General features: G+C 39.5%; 10 protein-coding genes across 10 annotated transcripts; 4 read left to right on the top strand and 6 right to left on the bottom strand.

Annotated features, from left to right (window-relative positions):
- Window positions 1-41: 41 nt before the first annotated feature.
- Window positions 42-982, bottom strand: JH06_2011 (ABC transporter; the record flags this gene model as incomplete). The annotated part of the gene is given in 5 exon segments (XM_014673252.1): window positions 42-209; window positions 234-557; window positions 580-697; window positions 727-950; window positions 968-982. The coding sequence occupies 5 exon segments, from the start codon at window positions 980-982 to the stop codon at window positions 42-44; spliced, it is 849 nt and encodes a 282-aa protein (XP_014528738.1).
- A 1,405-nt stretch (window positions 983-2,387) lies between these two features.
- JH06_2010 (hypothetical protein) lies at window positions 2,388-3,197 on the bottom strand (the record flags this gene model as incomplete). Its single annotated transcript, XM_014673251.1, has 1 exon — window positions 2,388-3,197. The coding sequence occupies one exon, from the start codon at window positions 3,195-3,197 to the stop codon at window positions 2,388-2,390; it is 810 nt and encodes a 269-aa protein (XP_014528737.1).
- Window positions 3,198-3,306: 109 nt separating this feature from the next.
- Window positions 3,307-4,402, top strand: JH06_2009 (syntaxin-like protein; the record flags this gene model as incomplete). The annotated part of the gene is made up of 7 exons (XM_014673250.1): window positions 3,307-3,490; window positions 3,521-3,630; window positions 3,665-3,784; window positions 3,814-3,915; window positions 3,945-4,016; window positions 4,046-4,290; window positions 4,321-4,402. The coding sequence occupies 7 exons, from the start codon at window positions 3,307-3,309 to the stop codon at window positions 4,400-4,402; spliced, it is 915 nt and encodes a 304-aa protein (XP_014528736.1).
- A 31-nt stretch (window positions 4,403-4,433) lies between these two features.
- Window positions 4,434-5,571, bottom strand: JH06_2008 (hypothetical protein; the record flags this gene model as incomplete). The annotated part of the gene is made up of 5 exons (XM_014673249.1): window positions 4,434-4,668; window positions 4,700-4,803; window positions 4,832-5,271; window positions 5,304-5,428; window positions 5,468-5,571. 5 exons carry the CDS (start codon window positions 5,569-5,571, stop codon window positions 4,434-4,436), a joined length of 1,008 nt encoding a protein of 335 aa, XP_014528735.1.
- Window positions 5,572-5,818: 247 nt separating this feature from the next.
- Window positions 5,819-7,011, top strand: JH06_2007 (hypothetical protein; the record flags this gene model as incomplete). Its single annotated transcript, XM_014673248.1, has 3 exons — window positions 5,819-5,953; window positions 5,986-6,282; window positions 6,313-7,011. The coding sequence occupies 3 exons, from the start codon at window positions 5,819-5,821 to the stop codon at window positions 7,009-7,011; spliced, it is 1,131 nt and encodes a 376-aa protein (XP_014528734.1).
- A 17-nt stretch (window positions 7,012-7,028) lies between these two features.
- Window positions 7,029-7,751, bottom strand: JH06_2006 (beta-galactosyltransferase; the record flags this gene model as incomplete). Its single annotated transcript, XM_014673247.1, has 1 exon — window positions 7,029-7,751. The coding sequence occupies one exon, from the start codon at window positions 7,749-7,751 to the stop codon at window positions 7,029-7,031; it is 723 nt and encodes a 240-aa protein (XP_014528733.1).
- A 595-nt stretch (window positions 7,752-8,346) lies between these two features.
- On the top strand, window positions 8,347-10,132 carry JH06_2005 (phosphoacetylglucosamine mutase; the record flags this gene model as incomplete). The annotated part of the gene is made up of 6 exons (XM_014673246.1): window positions 8,347-8,526; window positions 8,558-8,659; window positions 8,689-9,612; window positions 9,641-9,801; window positions 9,832-9,972; window positions 10,003-10,132. The coding sequence occupies 6 exons, from the start codon at window positions 8,347-8,349 to the stop codon at window positions 10,130-10,132; spliced, it is 1,638 nt and encodes a 545-aa protein (XP_014528732.1).
- Window positions 10,133-10,152: 20 nt separating this feature from the next.
- On the bottom strand, window positions 10,153-12,132 carry JH06_2004 (hypothetical protein; the record flags this gene model as incomplete). Its single annotated transcript, XM_014673245.1, has 11 exons — window positions 10,153-10,314; window positions 10,345-10,417; window positions 10,448-10,517; window positions 10,548-11,128; window positions 11,158-11,273; window positions 11,304-11,462; window positions 11,493-11,547; window positions 11,578-11,759; window positions 11,793-11,972; window positions 12,007-12,077; window positions 12,111-12,132. 11 exons carry the CDS (start codon window positions 12,130-12,132, stop codon window positions 10,153-10,155), a joined length of 1,671 nt encoding a protein of 556 aa, XP_014528731.1.
- A 1,740-nt stretch (window positions 12,133-13,872) lies between these two features.
- JH06_2003 (hypothetical protein) lies at window positions 13,873-14,611 on the top strand (the record flags this gene model as incomplete). Its single annotated transcript, XM_014673244.1, has 5 exons — window positions 13,873-13,952; window positions 13,994-14,092; window positions 14,121-14,253; window positions 14,285-14,317; window positions 14,348-14,611. The coding sequence occupies 5 exons, from the start codon at window positions 13,873-13,875 to the stop codon at window positions 14,609-14,611; spliced, it is 609 nt and encodes a 202-aa protein (XP_014528730.1).
- A 276-nt stretch (window positions 14,612-14,887) lies between these two features.
- Window positions 14,888-15,809, bottom strand: JH06_2002 (wd-40 repeat-containing protein; the record flags this gene model as incomplete). Its single annotated transcript, XM_014673243.1, has 5 exons — window positions 14,888-15,103; window positions 15,133-15,305; window positions 15,335-15,405; window positions 15,436-15,536; window positions 15,567-15,809. The coding sequence occupies 5 exons, from the start codon at window positions 15,807-15,809 to the stop codon at window positions 14,888-14,890; spliced, it is 804 nt and encodes a 267-aa protein (XP_014528729.1).
- Between the last annotated feature and the right edge of the window lie 1,897 nt (window positions 15,810-17,706).

The raw sequence follows: 17,706 nt of genomic DNA, 5'->3' as shown, positions 1-17,706 counted from the left end.
GAGTAACCAATAACGAATCTGATAATGAACAAACATTTGTTCTATTTGGCATTGACTTTCTCTTGATACTCTTCCGGAAAGTACTGGCACTGGTATGTGTTGATGATTTGCTTTTCTATAAGCCCATTGTGAATGTAGAGGATTCGATTGGCATAACACTCTAAATCCGGGTTGTGAGTGACCATCACCATAGTTACTCCTTTCTTATACTTAACTTAGGGATTCATACATACACGATTCAAGTCTAAGAGGATATTCATCACTTCAATTGTTGTTTTACTATCGAGATCTCCTGTGGGCTCATCCAGCAAGAGAAGTTCTGGGTTATTGGCCATGGCTCTCGCAATGGTAACTCTCTGTTGTTCTCCACCACTGAGCTCGGAAGGAAGGTGGTAAATACGGTCTTGAAGTCCCACATCGATAAGGAGCTGAATTGCTCGTTCTGTCTGTTCCTTCTTCGATAGTTTCCCTGCGAGTTGCATGGGGAGCATGACATTCTCAACAGATGTGAGAGTTGAGATCAGGTTAAACGTCTGGAATACGAATCCAAGCTGTATCTTATGCATCATCTTTTCCTACATGACACAATCGAATTGCTGCCAATTCATTATCTTCAGAACTTGGCAAGATTTCTTTTCCAAATAGAAACAAGGATCCTGAGGAGGGTTTGTCAATGGTCCCAATGATGTTTAAGAGACTACATGTACATCTGAAAACTCTCTCTACCTTGTTTTGCCGCTTCCGCTAGGACCACGAATAATTAGGAATTCCCCCTTCTTAATAGGAAACGATGACACCGAATTATCTAATGTAATATTCCTTAACACAGGGATATCTCTTCCATCTTGAAGCTGATACGACTTCTTCAGCTCTTTGATCACGACTATGTCCTCATCTTGAGTTCCTAGATCTGTATGCGAATCTTCAGGAGATTGTAAAAGCTGTTCATTCTATATGGGATATCCACAAAAGAAGTTACCATTTTCTGCCGAAGTCACTTGTCAAATGTTTTTTTCATTTTTCAGACGATATACATTCAGATTTAACAGTACCATTTTCTATTATTTGTGGAGATGAGCAAGAGAGATGCTCTCAATCATTTGAGGATAGAGTTGAAACGAAAAATTGATATTCTTATTGATGAAGCAATTAGCAAAATAGAAGGTAGAATTCAAAGGGTCATCAATCACTCGTAGATTTAGTAGAATCTGATAGTAATTATCTCCATCTTTCTAATAAGACTAGATGAGTGTGTTGTTGTTTCACCTACTTCGATATCAGAAGAATTGACAGCACCAAAGAAGGTGGAAGTGAAATCTGGGAATTTGAGTGATGAAGTGGATGATGATGACTCGATGGTTTTGGATTACTCTTATCTTCTCCTTCCTACTGTGACAACCGAACCGAAACCTGATCAGAGGCAAATTATTGATCCTCCAACCAGGCTTACTTCTATAACAGAGTCCATCAAGACGGAAGAAGTACCAACGACTCCAGATGTTCTTATTAGTCCTGTTTTATTAAACCGAAGAGGTGGAGGTACAAAACGTGAACATTCTGAGGTCGATGTAGTAGAATGAAATTGGATTCAGTGAATAGAAACAACAACATCAGGAAAGTCTTTACCGGTTTTTTAAGAAGTCACTGTCTTGTATCACTCCTATCAAATCTGCTCCTCCTAAGGAATTGAAGTCAGTTACATTTGATAATACACCACCTAATTTTTGGAGTTTGGATATGCCTCCATCTCCTACTATTTAGCTGTTTTCCTCCTTTTCTGAATCCTTTAGTGTTATGACTCTTTTTTCAAACAAACAGTTCAATGAGCTCGATGTTTTTTGGAAGCGGCAGGTCGTTTCGATTTGATTGTGACTTTCATCCCGTTAATAGAGAATGATGTGGGTCTCTCGATTGTGGGCAATACCTTGAATTCTTTCTTTGGACTCTCCTTGTCCTCTTTCTCTGGTTGTGTTTTGACCTCTTCTTTTTTTTCGTCAGAACTATCTGTATCGATCATTTCATCATCTGACACAATCATATCATCCATATTCTTTATCACTTTCCCACCCACCATCTTCATCAACTCATCAACTTCATCAAATATCATATCAATCACATATTTACATATAGTACATTGGATTCGTTCCAGTCGTCGCTCATCTTCATCTTTCTGGAATGAAGCAGTCACAACTGTTCCTGTTTTCATAACCTTGTTACAACTACAGCACTGCAAATTGAACGGCAACTTAATATCTTTGGATTCCCCTTCCTTCCACTCATCTTCAATATAAACGACATCTCCATTGGCAGCAAAGAGAGAATACTCTTCTTTGTCCGAACTCATAATAGGATCAGATCCACAGAAAAGGAATGATTAACAAACAGATTTACTTAGGGATTATGACAACTTTCTTCTTCTTTAATACTACTTTATGGCCTTTAGATGGTGGGGCATCTGTCCCTGCTGACCCTTTCGTCTCCTCAGAGCAGCGTTTGACCGACGCTTTCGGAATCTTTGCAAAAGCATTGATAAAGGCATTTTCGCTGTCTTGGATTTCTTGATCCTTTTTTGCCTTTAAGTAGTCCTGTAATTCCTCCTGATCCTTGGTTTCTCGCTCCACTTCCTCTGCTTCTAGTTCTTTCTGCTTCTTTATCTTTTCTCGTTGTCGTAAAATCTCAATTGCATCTTCAGGATCCGTATTCATCGTTTTGCGGGTTTGTGCTAGAATTAGGTCCAGAGAGTCATATATATCCATTTCTCGCTTCATTTCCTCTGTTTGGTTCTCTAAAGCTTTGATTGCATCCATTGACTCCGCCTCCTCCTTCTTCCGTTGATCCTCCAACTCTTGTTGCCGTTCATTTAGTTGAATGTTTGAATTCCTGGTAGCTCCCGACTCCACAACATAACTACTATTCTTTGGATCGGTCTTGATCGCAAACTCACCTCCACAGTTTACACACTTAAAATAGAACCGTTGAATCGGAATCCCAAGATAGTCCTCACCATTTGCATTCTCCTTTCGGGTATTGAACTTCTTTCCAGCATACATAAACTCACCACAACTATTACATCGAACAGTAAATGGAAGCATCATACGGACACTGAACTGTCCGATGTTGGATAGCTTCACCTTCGCTACCTTGTCGGGATCGAAATCCCAAGGAATGAACTTGTTCACTACTTTACGTTCACCCATAGTATAAAAGCCTTTTAAGTAGAGAAAGAAAAGAAATGAAAGCAAGAATAAAAGCCACGAAAATAGGGCTGATTTCTGGAATTCAATCCGATTCTTTAACAGGAAAGTGATGGCGTATATTGATAGGACAGAAGAGTTCAAATTGGCTACCAATACCCAGATGCGAACTACAGCTCCTTCTGGAGTACCGATGTCTCCTCCTCAGTTTTCTGTCTCCAAATTCTCCAGAGTAACAGCTTCATTGTCGAATAGAGTTAGTAAAACAACTCTTAAATTGCAACGTCTAACAGATCGTATTTTCAGCTTCTCTTGTTTATTTCTAGTTGTAAGAAGGAAGAGTCTCTTCGATGACAAATCAGCAGAGATTAATCAACTAACAGGGTCGATTAAGCAAGATATTACAAGCATCAATGCCGAGTTAGAAGAATTGGAAGTATGTAATACCAACTCAGTGCAATTTTTCTTAGCAATTCGTCCGAATGCAAAAATACGCATCTGCACAGAGTCGAGAGTATGATCAAGGTGTTGTCGAAGTGTTAAAGGAAGAGCTGATGGGAACAACCAAGGACTTTAGAAAAGTTTTGGAGGTAAGAGAAGAGTTCTTCTTGTTATCTAGACTCGTCATGAGAATCTGCAAGAGACAGACAAAAGAAGGCAAAAATTTGGTCCTTCTGCACCTGCTTTACTAGGAAAACCCATTGTCTATCAATCGAGTACTGTAACTGTCCTTCTTTGCCTTTCATCTAGTCTCCACTTATGGGAAGCGATAAAGATACAAGTGATGAACGGACTAAGTTATTACCTCGACCAAATAATGTGGTAAGCACATAGAGAGAAATGGATTGTAGACTCCTTCAAATAACTTTGCAATCCAGACAAGCGATGTGATTGCGAACGATTATTTACATGAACGGGCACAAGCAGTCCAGGACATTGAAGCCCATATGACGGAATTAGGAAGCATATTTGAGCGTTTAAGCACAATGATCACAGAACAAGGCGAAATGATTGATCGTCTGGATGATAATCTTGATGCAGCCGAAGTCAATGTGAATATGGGTTATCAAGAGATTGTAAAATATGGTCAGAATGTGTACGAGATGGATAAAGATCTTATGTCTAGTTTCAGTAATCGAAGTCTGATAATGAAGTTGTTTGGGGTCCTCATCTTTTTTATCATTTTCTTCCTAATATTCTTGGCTTAGTGTAGTTCTATTTGTTCTCTTCCAAACACTCTCAATAGGAAAACGTTACTTGCCCTCCTTCAAAGACATGAGGAACATGAGCAGACTCCAGTCGTGCTTTCACATAATTCCGAACAGGTGAAATGAAGTTGCGACTATGATTCCCTGAACCAGTAATGATAGTAACCCGTCTTCGTCCAGACTTCTTTTCAAGATAGGAGAAAATTCGATTCATGTACTGTTCAACCTCTTTCACTTGCAATCCATGAAAATCAACACTATGACCTCTATTCCTTATTCATTGAATGAACATATTACTGATCAATTAACTCTTCAAGAGAATGAGATCCATTATGGAGTTGGAAAATGGTTGTTGCCGATTCATTGTTCTTCTCTTCATATTCTCTATGTTCCCGTTCCATCTAGATTATACGATAGTCACAAACGTACAGCAGATAAGGTACCTGTGAGATACTTTCCATATCCACGTGCTTCCTCCGCTCGCCGGCAGTGAAGGAGACGTAGATTCCGAAGATGCTCTCCAGCCTGCTTTCTCTCAGTTAATCCCTTTCTCATAGATGAAGGAATCGATACAGTAGCAGCTTTTTCAGACATTGAATCCTCGACTGAAATAGTAATTCGAGGAATAGAACGTTCATACTGTTCAACAACATACCGATGCTTGTAGCGGCCATATTTTTGCATGAATGTATGTAACTCCACAGAGTGCAACTGAATAGCTTCTTTATCTTCCTCCTCTATAGTTTTCACAGTTTTCTCGAAATCATTGCGACAACGAATAAAGGTAGCTGTAACCAACTCAGCAGGCAGAAAAGAATACTTCAACTTCAGATACTCAAGTTCAACAGTAGGCGAATCTGGAACGTAAACTAGAGTTTATTCTAGTTAATAGGAAACATACTGGAATTGCTTCCTAAAATCTTATTGACGGTTTTCGTCAAATTGTTACCATTATCCCAATATAAGGAGGCCAATGTCTCCACAGATTTATCTGGAAATATAGAATGTAGCTCTTGAATATCAGGACTAGATAGAACTGAGTAGGAAGATCCTTACTCATCATACGGACCCATCTCATGAAACATCCGGTCCGGAGGTTGCTTATCCTTCTTCCGTTTGCGAGTTGTTTTAGTTTTGATTCCCATTTGAGCACACACTGTACAAGCCATTGACAAGTCCAAATTGCAGTTGATGAGAATCTGTATCATAAATGGAGATGGCATAAGATACATCTCGCAAGTCTTCAACTGGATAGTCGTACTTTTCTTGCAGCTTTAGCAAATTCTCTTGGAGTTTGTAGAGATTGTCTTGCAGTTCCATTCTATTCTGGCTTATGCTTTCAGTCACCGAAAACGGCTTCTCGGCTTGAAGATCAAAACGGCTATTCGGCTATCAGAAACACGCCAGCAACAAGGCATGTATCGATTTCGTATTATTGTACCCGACTCTGACCGCATTCGATACGGTGTTCCGTTAACAGAAGCGTTGACTACGGATCTTGAGCCTAATATGGTTTATTTTGTATCAGCAAATAATGTCCTAAAAGTAGAGGTTAGCCTGTATGGTTGTGAACTGAATTGTAGATTCCTTCCCTTGATCCTAGCACATTATCTGCAGATAGAGAGTCACCGATTATTAAGCTTTCTGCCACATATGTTGCTTCTTTTAAATACCCAATTCAGAGTATTTGCAGTAGACGCTATTCCGATGAAAGTAAAGGCTATTTGTGTGGAATGGACGAACGAGGACATATTAAAGTGTTTGAAAGTGACTTGAATGGAAATCTTATCCTGAAGAAGGAATTCAGACATAAAGGAGACTCTAGTAGTTTACTGGAAGAGAGCTGGTGCTTGCTACGCTTTTCTCCCTCTGGAAAGTATGTAAGGACTAATTCTCTTTTGTTTACGTAGTTGTTGTCCATGCATGCACTCTCTTCCTCAGTGAATATCTATTCTTTCGAAAATCAAATGAATGATCCTATTGTTATCCATACTGTGGGTCATCCAAATTCAGTTTGTTGGAGAGATGACGAAACGATCATCGTGACAGAGCAGAAGCAGCTGTCTCAATTTTCCATCAAAGGAAAAGAGTGTGTATGCTTCAATCGAATTACTGTTGGAGCAAACAATGTTACTTGCCTATGCGCTTTTACAACTTCAGATAGTGTTGTTGCATGTACCGAAACAGATCGCGGTGTCTTTGGAATGAACTCACAGAATCTCAAGATTGTGAAACGTTGGAAAGCGCCTATTCGGAGTTCTGTAACTGGATGTATCGCTGAAAAAACACTGAGTAAGTTCTATGGATGTGAGGTTGAAGTGGTGTATTTATGTGGTGATGATAACGAAGTACTGTTATTCAAGAACAGTGGGAAGGAAGAGAAGGAGAGTGCTCTGCGAGAACGTCATTCGATAAATATCCGTAGTCGAAGCAGAATCATTGGTATGACTCTATCTCCATTGAATGGATCTAGCTATCTTTTTGTTTTGGGACAGAATGGGGATTTGGATGTCATTGAAAATCCTTGTGATTTTTTGATAGAGCGAAGGAAACACAAGTTAAATAGCTATGGAGAGCACGAAGACAAACGTATGGTAGTGGAGGAGTAGTCATTTGATGTGTTTGTTTAAACAAGATAATAATCAATATAACTCCAATAGCGCTCTATTTCACTGTTGGATGTATTCTTGTGCATAATCATATACTTCAAACATGATTCTTTAGTCTCACAGCCCTGTCGAGCGATCCACTTCGATTTATGCTTACAACGATATTCTAACGATGTAGCCGCCATCCCAATTGTCACATCTTCAAGATGGGTAAGGAAAGGCAGATGGCGAACTGCAATTAAAAGACGAGGGATTCCATCAGCCCGGAGAATGTAACCACCGCCAGAAGCATAACCAATGAATCTTTGGCGAGGAACAACTAAACTCGGGGGAACATAGTTCTTTTGAGTAGGATCATCAATGTTGAATTTCCAATGCAAAGAACATTTTCCAATATACTGTGGATGATACTTATCCATCCCATTAAGATAACGCAAGAGTCGGGGAATGTTGACAACACAATCCGAATCTGTCTTCATCACATACTCAGTAAGATTGTTAAATCTCGTGATAAAATGAAAACCACCCAAAACGCTAAGAAGCAAGTTATGATAGGAATCGTAATGAGACAACTGAAGAATATCACGATAAAGTTGACTCTCTTCGATAATACTTTGGTTATACTCTTCATTAAAAGCAGTAACAAAAAAATAGCCAACATTAAAACGGCTCTGAAGAGAACGAAAATTGTTGCGAATAATAATTCTCTCTTTCCTCTCATCTCCTGATGTGAGTATCATGAATAAAACTCGATATCCAAGATTATGAGCTAACTGAGGAAAAAGACGATAATGCATCTCGTTTCCATAATGAATTGAATGATAAGAAGGAGCAGCATATTGCCGATAAGAAAACGGTCTACCTCTATTCTGATAGAATTGAAGCTCCTGAACGCATTCACCACATACACGGAATTGAGGTGGGACGTAACGAAGATAGCGCTTATATATCCAAGTTGGGCAGGTATCATTGGTAGTGATACAGTGGAGTACTGGTACTACATGATATAAGAGTGGGAATAATACCATATACTAACACTTTCCGACTTAACAAACTCACAAGCTTCATCTCCTGATCTACACTTTGATATGATCGTATGGTAAACTTGTCTGACCCTATTAATGCTATGTACAGAAAGCATATCAACAATAAAACAACAAACGCTACTTTATCCTTCTGCCACATAATAGCAGTTCACAAACTGTGAAACAGAGATACCTCTAACAGCAAACTAAGGTGAATAAAAGACGTTGATGAAAAAACTCAGTGATAAGAATCACGATTATAGAAGATTCTTAGCGACTCATCAATATTACCTTTCTTTACCTACACGTTATGAATACTGCATTCTTCAAGAAGTATCCTGAAATCTATGATCATCTGAAATCAATTCCCCGACCTGAAGCCAAGTTCATCTATGGTACTGCTGGTTTCCGTATGCATTATGACTTGTTGCCTTCAGTCTTTATCCGTGTTGGAATTATTGGAGTGCTTCGCAGTATGTACCATAAACAGGTAAAAAAGTGAATTGAAGCCTAATGTATAGGCAATTGGCTTGATGGTAACAGCTTCTCATAACCCTGAGATTGATAATGGTATCAAGATTGTTGATCCTGATGGTGGGATGATGTCTCTCGATTGGGAACAGGTAATTGATACGGAGTATCTAAGATATAGTTCGCTACAGATCTTACAAATTCGGACCCAGAAGCTGCCTTAGAACTAATTGACACTTTTGTAACTGAAAAGAACATCGATCTTTCCTTCCCTGCAGTTGTTATCACAGGACGTGATACTCGCAATAGTGGTAAATACCTCCTTGATCTTGCTATCAAGTCTGCAACAATTATGAAGGCAGAGGTAATGAACTTGGAGGAAGTAACTACACCTATTCTTCATCACGTGGTGCGTCAATACAATGATCCTTCAAGTGAGTACAAGGGAGTGGATGGCTACTATCGTATGCTTGGTACTGCTTTTGCCAAGGTCATTGAGGGTCTTGAGGAAGAGGCTCGTGGTCGTGAACCTCTGTATGTGGATTGTGCCAATGGAGCTGGTCAGTTGGTAATCCCTGGACTAAAGCAGGCTTGTGGTGACCTGTTGAAGATTGAAGGCTTCAACATGTCCCGCGAGAATCTTAATAATCTTGCAGGAGCCAATTATCTCTACACCCAACGAGCCATTCCTACTGGGTTCACAGCAGAAACAGCTGTAGGCAAGAGACTCTGTTCTCTGGATGGAGATGCTGATCGTCTTCTGTACTGGAGAATCGATCCTACTACGATGACGTTGGATATCATGGATGGAGACAAGGAAATGTCGTTGGCTGCTCTGTGGGTCCGTACGCAGGTGGACCAACTGGGTCTTAAGGATGTATCAATTGGTGCTGTCAAGACTGCTTATGCGAATGGTGCTTCGGTTATTTATGCGAAAGAGAATGGAATTCCCGTGACTCTTGCAAAGACTGGTGTGAAGTATCTTCATCCTCTTGCTGCTGCAAATGATGTGGGTACATACTTTGAGGCAAATGGACATGGAACAGTGTTATTTAAGAAGAGCTTCGTGGAGAGATTGCAGAGTTTGGATCCAAACACGTTGACAGTAGGAGACAGGAATGAATGATAAACAGGTGGAGCAAGAAGGAGCCAGACAACGTCTGATCTGGGCATCGGTTCTGGTGAATCAAGCTGTAGGTGATGCACTGAGTGATGCTCTGTTCTTTGAGGCTGTGATGATTACCATGCATCTGAGCATGGAACAGTTCAGTCATCTGTATGCAAATCTTCCTTGGTAGCTATGAATAAGATGAATCATTTGTAGTATCAATACTGTGGTGAAAGTGGAGGATCGTACAATTATCATGTGTAATGATGATGAAACCCAGTGTGTGGCTCCTGAGACTATTCAGCCTCTCATCAATAAGGCTGTGGAAGGAATCTCGAAGGGACGTTCGTTTGTCAGGTAGAGATGAAGAAAGGAAGTTAGGAATAGACCTTCGGGAACAGAGAATGTGGTTCGTGTGTATGCTGAAGCTGAGACGATGGAAGAAGCAAAGACTCTGTCAGTCGCAGTAGAGCGTATTGTGTATGATTGTGCGAAGGGTGTTGGAGAGAGACCTTAGTATGTTTCTTAACAAACACCTTATAGTTCATCATCGTCTTTAACTTGTCGTTGTCTAGATAGAGGACACACATTAGACCGATAAATGATCAGTTTCCCTTTCTCTGTTCCTACAACAAGTCCATCCATCCTAGGTGACCATGTTGCAATATTTGCATTATCGTTAGTTCCCAAAGATTCATACTACAAATCATTTTCTGTCATTGTCTCTACATATAGTCGCCAATCCATTTGACGATAGATATGAAAGAAAATGGATTTGAAACTCCCTTCTCGTTCAACATTCCTAATCTTCATATACTTCATTTAACTCAACCGTATTCGATACGAAGCTAGGATAAAGTCATTACTTGGTGAGATCTGAAGAGAAGCAACCATTGCATTGTCTATTCATTCATATTTCTTCTGATTCCTACCAGGGATCTTGAACTTACTTACCACCTTCCCCACACTATTTCCCACAAGACTCACCTTTGCTATATACCGTGGATACATGAGAGGTTGCTGACGACCATGCAGTTGGAGTTGCTGGAATGTTGGCATTGCCAGAGGACGCAGAGTAGGCTCGGCAGGAGGCAGTACTCCCAACTCTCGTGGCCGTGGCAATCGTGATTCCTCGGTTGATGGAGCAACCACTTGACGAGGGAGTGGAGGAGTCACAAGGTTTTGACGCTCTGGCTCTCGACGAGGAGGTGTCACCAATGAGGTGACAGGAACAGATCCACTTTCGCGAAGAGGTGTGGTAGGCCTGGTTGTATCGACTCCATGGAAGATACTGATATGAGAGCTGGTAGCTTGTGTACTGATATCTCGAAGCAACATATTGGAAGGAAGAGTACCAGATGTTTGTGAAGGAGGAAGAGGAGGAAGAGGAGGAAGCGAAGGTGGATTTGATGGTAGTGCATATGGAGTACTTCGTTGTAACTGAAGCAAAGAAGCAGAAGGGATATCAGGTACAGATCCAGAATTGTAATGAAAATTACGAGGTCCTTCACATCTATCGTAAATCAAATGATAATTTCATACACAGAGATAATAGCATAGTCACCATTCTTCGAGATGTGAATTCCATTACTACAATTTACTGTAGATTGAGTGGATATATCACTACAACCATATACAACAGTTGCTTGTGTGTATTTCTATTCTTCATTTACACATTGATTTAGTACATCTTTGATGAGTTGATATTTGCTTATAGTATAAGTCTTATACTGACCTCGATTAATCACATTCTCATGAGAGGCAATAAAATCCTTCCCATCTCCATAGAAGAAAGCAAATTGATATTTGCGAACACTTGTAGGGAACAGATTGATCAATGCATTCTTCTATTCTTTATGCAAGTAGAACACTTCTACAATATAGTCCCAAATGTACACTGTAGTTCCACATGTTACTAGAATCATCTCTTCTCTACACTTGGAAACAACAAATTTTGGTTACTTTGGATGCCAATCGAGAGATGAAATCATCACATTCTGCATAATTTGTGTATATGCAATTGTTTCGTTTTTCTTCCAATTCCATACAATTACGGTAGATCCAATACATCCACTCACTAGAATATCTGGATTTCGAGGATGGAATTTCACTGCCCAAGGGGTTCTCGGATGACCGATTAGAGTCTACAGTTAGGATCGAGAATATTAAATAAGTACCCTAAGAATCTTTCCTGTGGCAAAATCAACAATCTTCACCGTATGATCTCCATGAGTTGAAGCAAAGATATGACTACAGTCTATATATGCCCGTAAATCATACCCTTCTTTTTGGAACTCAATTGTGATAGTACTTTTCACAATCTCTGGATACATAAATTGAACATCTTCTTGAGTAAACTATTGACATGAGATACCAATAAACAATAAATACATCTTTAACAGATTTCGTTTCCGCATATACGTCAAATAACCTCCGTTGAGCCTTATTATCCAGACTCGAGTCTATTTCATAATTTTTGCATCCTTTCAGACTACGAATTTTGCGATCAATCAACATGTTGACGATGTTGGCATGGTGACCGCTATCGAATCAAATCCATCCATAGAATAACTGTACCTCATAGTATAGTTTCAATATGAAACAAACAACAGGAAGATATAGAATGAAATGCTAGGTAAGACAGTCGTAACTCCACTATACTATTCGGTAATCGTGTTATCTGAATGAATGATACAGACATTCGTTCTGTCTTACCACCTAATCAGCTGTCAGATGTAATTTCCTGCAAGATTTCTGGACCACATTACAAATAAAGAGCTATTATGAAATGAACGATCTATATCCAATTTTCCTGCGGCAATATGACAAAGGAGGGAAAATATGAGCTCCAATCATTTTCGTTCGTTCCTTTCGATACCAAGATAAATGCTATAGCAAAATGAATCCTAGTGTGAAACTATCGTTAAACGATATTATCAATTTCGATGCTTCCTCAAGGACACTTCAATACTCGCAAAATCGGTCTTTGAGTCTTATTTGAACTCATGTGTAGAGATTCCGTAGAGTCACTAAATGTTTTCAATCCCTAGAGTTCCTCATCCACCACTCTTGCTCCATATTACTCCCATGATGTCAATAGTGGTAGTCTTCCCCATGATGATTCCTCTATTTATCCCTTTCTATCAAAGAATTCAACTGCTGGATCGATAAAAGGTATTCAATGGTACACATATCAATCGTAGGACAATCAACATCACGATATCCTTCTCCAGATTCAAGTGTCGATCTATCCACTGTTGTTCGTTTGGTTAATAGTATTCATGAGACTCTCACCAAAACAGAAGAGACATTATCGAAAAGTGTTTCTGATAGTGTCATCAAACCATTAACAGACAACATGCTATCCATTATTTCGGATATGTGTAATCCTTTTATCACATTGTCATCTAGTGACCACACTTCAGAAAGAAATCAAAGCACTATCATCTTTAGTGAAACGTGAGGAAAACACAAGTCGAAAAGCATTTGATGCCTCAGAAAAACGAATCCTTGCTCAAGTACAACATTGTGTGAAGGAAGAGAATGCTGCACTTGAAGTGAGACTCGTTGAACGATTGAGGTCAATTGTACAAGAAGAGCAAGCCAAATACTACGAAAAAATGAAAGAAGAAGCGAATGACAAAGAACGATTCAATCTCATAGAAGCCTCTTGTTCTACTGTCCCTCATACAACGAGAAGGAAGCGGAACAGTGCGAGTCAGACAATCACACTATCGCAACGAACAGAGCTGACTTGTGATACGCAAGATACGAAGAGAGTTCGGGAAGACACAAAGCTAACATCAACTGTATCCTCTCTCATCAAAGGGGCAATTCTATCTCATTCTAATCAATCTGACCTTTTCCTGATCGATGACTTCTTTTGTTATGTTTGTTAGAGAGAAGAGAACTTGTTTAGTTGAGAATCATAATTGGCTCCAACTAGCATTGGAGGGAAAACACAATTCTCAAATGGATTCTTCAAAGGAGATTGAATATGTAGATTGTGAAGAAGATGCTCCACTAATTGAAACCTTCTTTGACGCCTCTCCAGAGGACGTCATGCATCTGATCGAAGGAGAAGTTGACCACTTCTTAAGACAACTGACTACCAGTCAAGAACCTTCCATGCCAGTAATCACGAGATCAAGAGCCAACGCTGTATTCTGCAGAAAAGAACAGTACATCCGCATGAAACTCCGAACCACTCGTCGTAAACTGACTGATGGGAAACGATTTCAGGGTTTGTGGAAAGTCATGCAAATATGTTACAATCTGTGCAGGGAACGGAAAAGCATTAATCAACGCGAACTATACTATATGAACACAGATGTTTGGTTATTATATTCCCTTAATTAAAGATATTTGCGTCACAAAGGGAGTGTGACGAGTGTATCCAAGAATGCATTGCTCTCCTACGAGTCCCACGCGATGCTCTCGGGATTACAGCAACATCCAAAGGGTATATCACAGGAAGGTAGGTCATAGTACATATCTCTGAATAGATTGTTGATCTCGTTGAAAGACTCTGGAAACTGGAGTGACTTAAGTGTAGAGAAGCCTCTGTCCATTACGTACGAAATGATAACCAAATTATCTGTCCGGTCGGACGCTCAATTCATTCTTGTCATAGAGAAGGTAGTATACTTTCTTTTATCTTAATTCACAGGAAGGAATCTTCAAACGGTTGTATGAAGATAAAGTAGGAACACATCGAGATGATTATGCCTAGTTCTTCGATGATATGCCTTGTATCATGATCACTGGACGAGGATTTCCAGATCTCGCTACGCGTGCTCTCACTCATTTCCTTTCAGTGACACTTCGTCTCCCTGTATTGGGGCTTTGTGATTGGAATCCATATGGAATGGCACTACTGATGACCTACATTCTAGGATCACTGGCTTCAGGCCTCGAAGTAGGGTTTGCGAAAGTGGATTCACAAGACATATCGCTATTGTGTGAAGATGACATGGATCGGACTTCACTATCATGACATCCAGTCACTAAAACTTCCTGATTCTGTTAAACAACCATTTTCAAAGATGGATCGAATCAAATGTCGATCTTTAAAAAAGTGATATTGCTGATCGATACTAAGTGATAGTCATCCATTTGTACAGACAAATGAAGTATTTCGGAGGGAATTGGAGTACATGATACAAAGTGAAATGAAGGCCGAACTAGAGAGTGTGTACTGTCATGGTATTGAGTACTTCAGTAAAACATACATAAAAGAAAAGGTTCTGAAAACGCTCCAATGGATTGTTTGTTATTCTAGTAGCGAATCGTCCAATATATCATCTTGAAACAACGAGTCCGAGATTTTCCACACTTGAACTGTATGGTCGTTTCCAACTGAGGAAATCACTCCTTCCTCCTGTGGATTCCATCTAACATCATTAACCCGTTCTGTATGACCCTGATGTGTGAACAGCAATTCAGCGGATCCATCTTCTTCCTCCTCAGCACTTTGTTCTTGTCCAATCTACTCTTCATGGCCTCACTCGTCTCTACCTTCAGTAAATCCCAAACAATCACTTTCATATCATCTCCACCTGTCACTATCTTGCTTTGACAATGAGGTGACCAATCACCACAATAGATGCCTGCTGTATGTCCTTCCAAGTAATGTACAGGATGAGAAGTGAAGCGGGAATCCCATAAAGCTATTTGTCCATTTGATGAACCTAGATAACAATAACTTAAAGTCACGTACCTGTAATGAAGACATTAAACAAAAATGGGTTGTAACGAAGTAATGAACACTTACTATCATGACACTTGATTCTGATTAGTTACCAATCGTTTCAATCGTACATAGATGAATACGAAGACTGCCGAATATCATATATAGCAACGGAACCATCATTTCCTGCAACTCCGAATTGATCCTTTTCCTTTCTATTCCATGATATATCCTAGTCTAAGAGATTCACTGATAGAATTACAGTGACGTCACAAGGATGATTGTCAAAAACGAGCTGAGGCTGAGGAGACTCAATCTTCCAAATACAGATACGATGATCACCTGATCCACATGCTATCAGACCTTCATCCATGTCTGACCAATCCAATCCACCACCTCCAGAGGTAAGACCCATCAACGACTGAGCTTGGTTTGTCTTGGTGTTCATTACGAGTACCTTTCCATCAATAGACTTCGCGGCTACAGTACTAGGGTTATGTGGCATGACTCGAAGTCTAAGGATAATGGATTAACACCAACGAAACAGTTCAAAGCTTCCTTTGCAAGGTATTTTTTCATCGATTTGAGTTTGATATAGACGAGATGCTTCCTTTACGGATATCCGTAAAATAGAATTTGAATTTGAATCATCTGCTTCTATTCCACACAACAAATTCCTTGTGGAAGTTGTATCCCAGTCAATACAAAGAGGACTCCTTGGAAGTGTTTGTATTGCTATCATATCATATCTACAAATTGATTCACAAAAATGAAAGTACAAGTAAACCGAATTCCGCTTCCATTCTTCATAGTCCTCTCTCATTTGTTGTTGTCTGAATACCTGAATACTACTCATAGGTTTTTGAGTACAAACAAAAACTAAGATACAATATGATTAGAGTACATCTTTCATATTCGAGCCTGGGTGAATAATCACAAATGAATCTTCAATTGTTATTGAATTTAGTGAGCAAGTCCTTCACTTCTTGTTTCCTGAATAGAATGCTCCATCAGATTCTGGACGTATCTATATCAATAATCTCATTTGGTTCGATCCTCGAAAGATCTCGCTTCTCTATCACATGTCCATTGTTGAAAACCAGTATACAAATTATTGTTTTATCTCGAGATCAATGTTAATATAGTACCAGTAATAACATCACGAATCCAGTTACACTTTACTATGAAGCTACACTATGACGAAAATGGTAATAGTCTACTATATAAATTACCCAAAATTGAGCAATAAGTAACACAGAACAAAGTATAGACTACTGTCTCCAGTTCGAAAAGCAGGAAGTATCATTACAAATGTTATTACTGAAGGATTCCATAATAAAAGGAGTAGATAGCCCGCAATCAAGAATCGAGTCTCAATTCACACTGATACTATGAGAAACTTTTCATACACTGTTATTTTTGTCTCGTGATTATCCGAAAGAGTGAGAATTGATGTATCTTCTTTTTAAACCTGATCACACAAATATCAATAGAAACATAATTGTTCTTATTCTTATGTGGACTGTGAGATTGATTATGTAGTAAACTGTTCCATGAAACAATCTACTCTATTTATATTCTAATGTCCTAAATAACATATTCAGATAGTTTTCTCTCTGTCACGGATAACTAGAAAAATGATAATCCATCCATAGAAAGAGCGTTTAAAACGGGTTTTCAGAGAATTCCGATGGAAGAGAAAGTGATATGTATGCTAGTTGAGAAGGAAAGATCGAATATGTGATTTATACACTTGCCACGGTTTTCATTGACTACTTCTGCACCAATTACAGTCGGATTCCCTGATTTCTCGTATTCAGTATGGTAGTATTCATTATTTCCTTGTCTTTAACTGTCATGAGCGTGAAAGAGTAAGACAATGGACGCCACAATAATTTATAGGATTAAATCTATTTGTTGTGTTGGAGCAGGATATGTTGGTGGACCTACTATGGCTATTATTGCTCTGAAGTGTCCTGAAATCAAAGTGACTGTTGTGGACCTGAATGAACAAAGAATAAAGGAATGGAATAGTGATAGTCTTCCCATTTATGAACCTGGTTTATTGGAAGTCGTCCAACAGACTCGTGGAAAGAATCTCTTCTTCAGCTCGGACGTAGAGAAGGGAATTGCTGAGGCGGAGATGGTGTTTTTAGCTGTGAATGTCGGTTTCTCCCGGGGGATATGAGTTATAGACTCCTACAAAGACGTTTGGAATTGGTGCCGGAAGTGCTGCTAACTTGCGTTATCTTGAGCTTGCTGCTCGTACAATTGCCCGTGTATCTAGAAGTGACAAAATTATCGTAACTCTTCTGTCTGGATCTGAGACATAGGTTGAGAAGTCTACTGTTCCTGTTCGTACTGCTGCGACACTTCGTCGCATATTTGCCGAGAACAACAAG

This window comes from Blastocystis sp. subtype 4 (assembly GCF_000743755.1).
Source record: "Blastocystis sp. subtype 4 strain WR1 chromosome Unknown seqid_0050, whole genome shotgun sequence".
In the NCBI taxonomy this organism is placed as follows: domain Eukaryota; class Bigyra; order Opalinata; family Blastocystidae; genus Blastocystis; species Blastocystis sp. subtype 4.
This window is presented reverse-complemented; position numbering and strand designations above follow the sequence as displayed.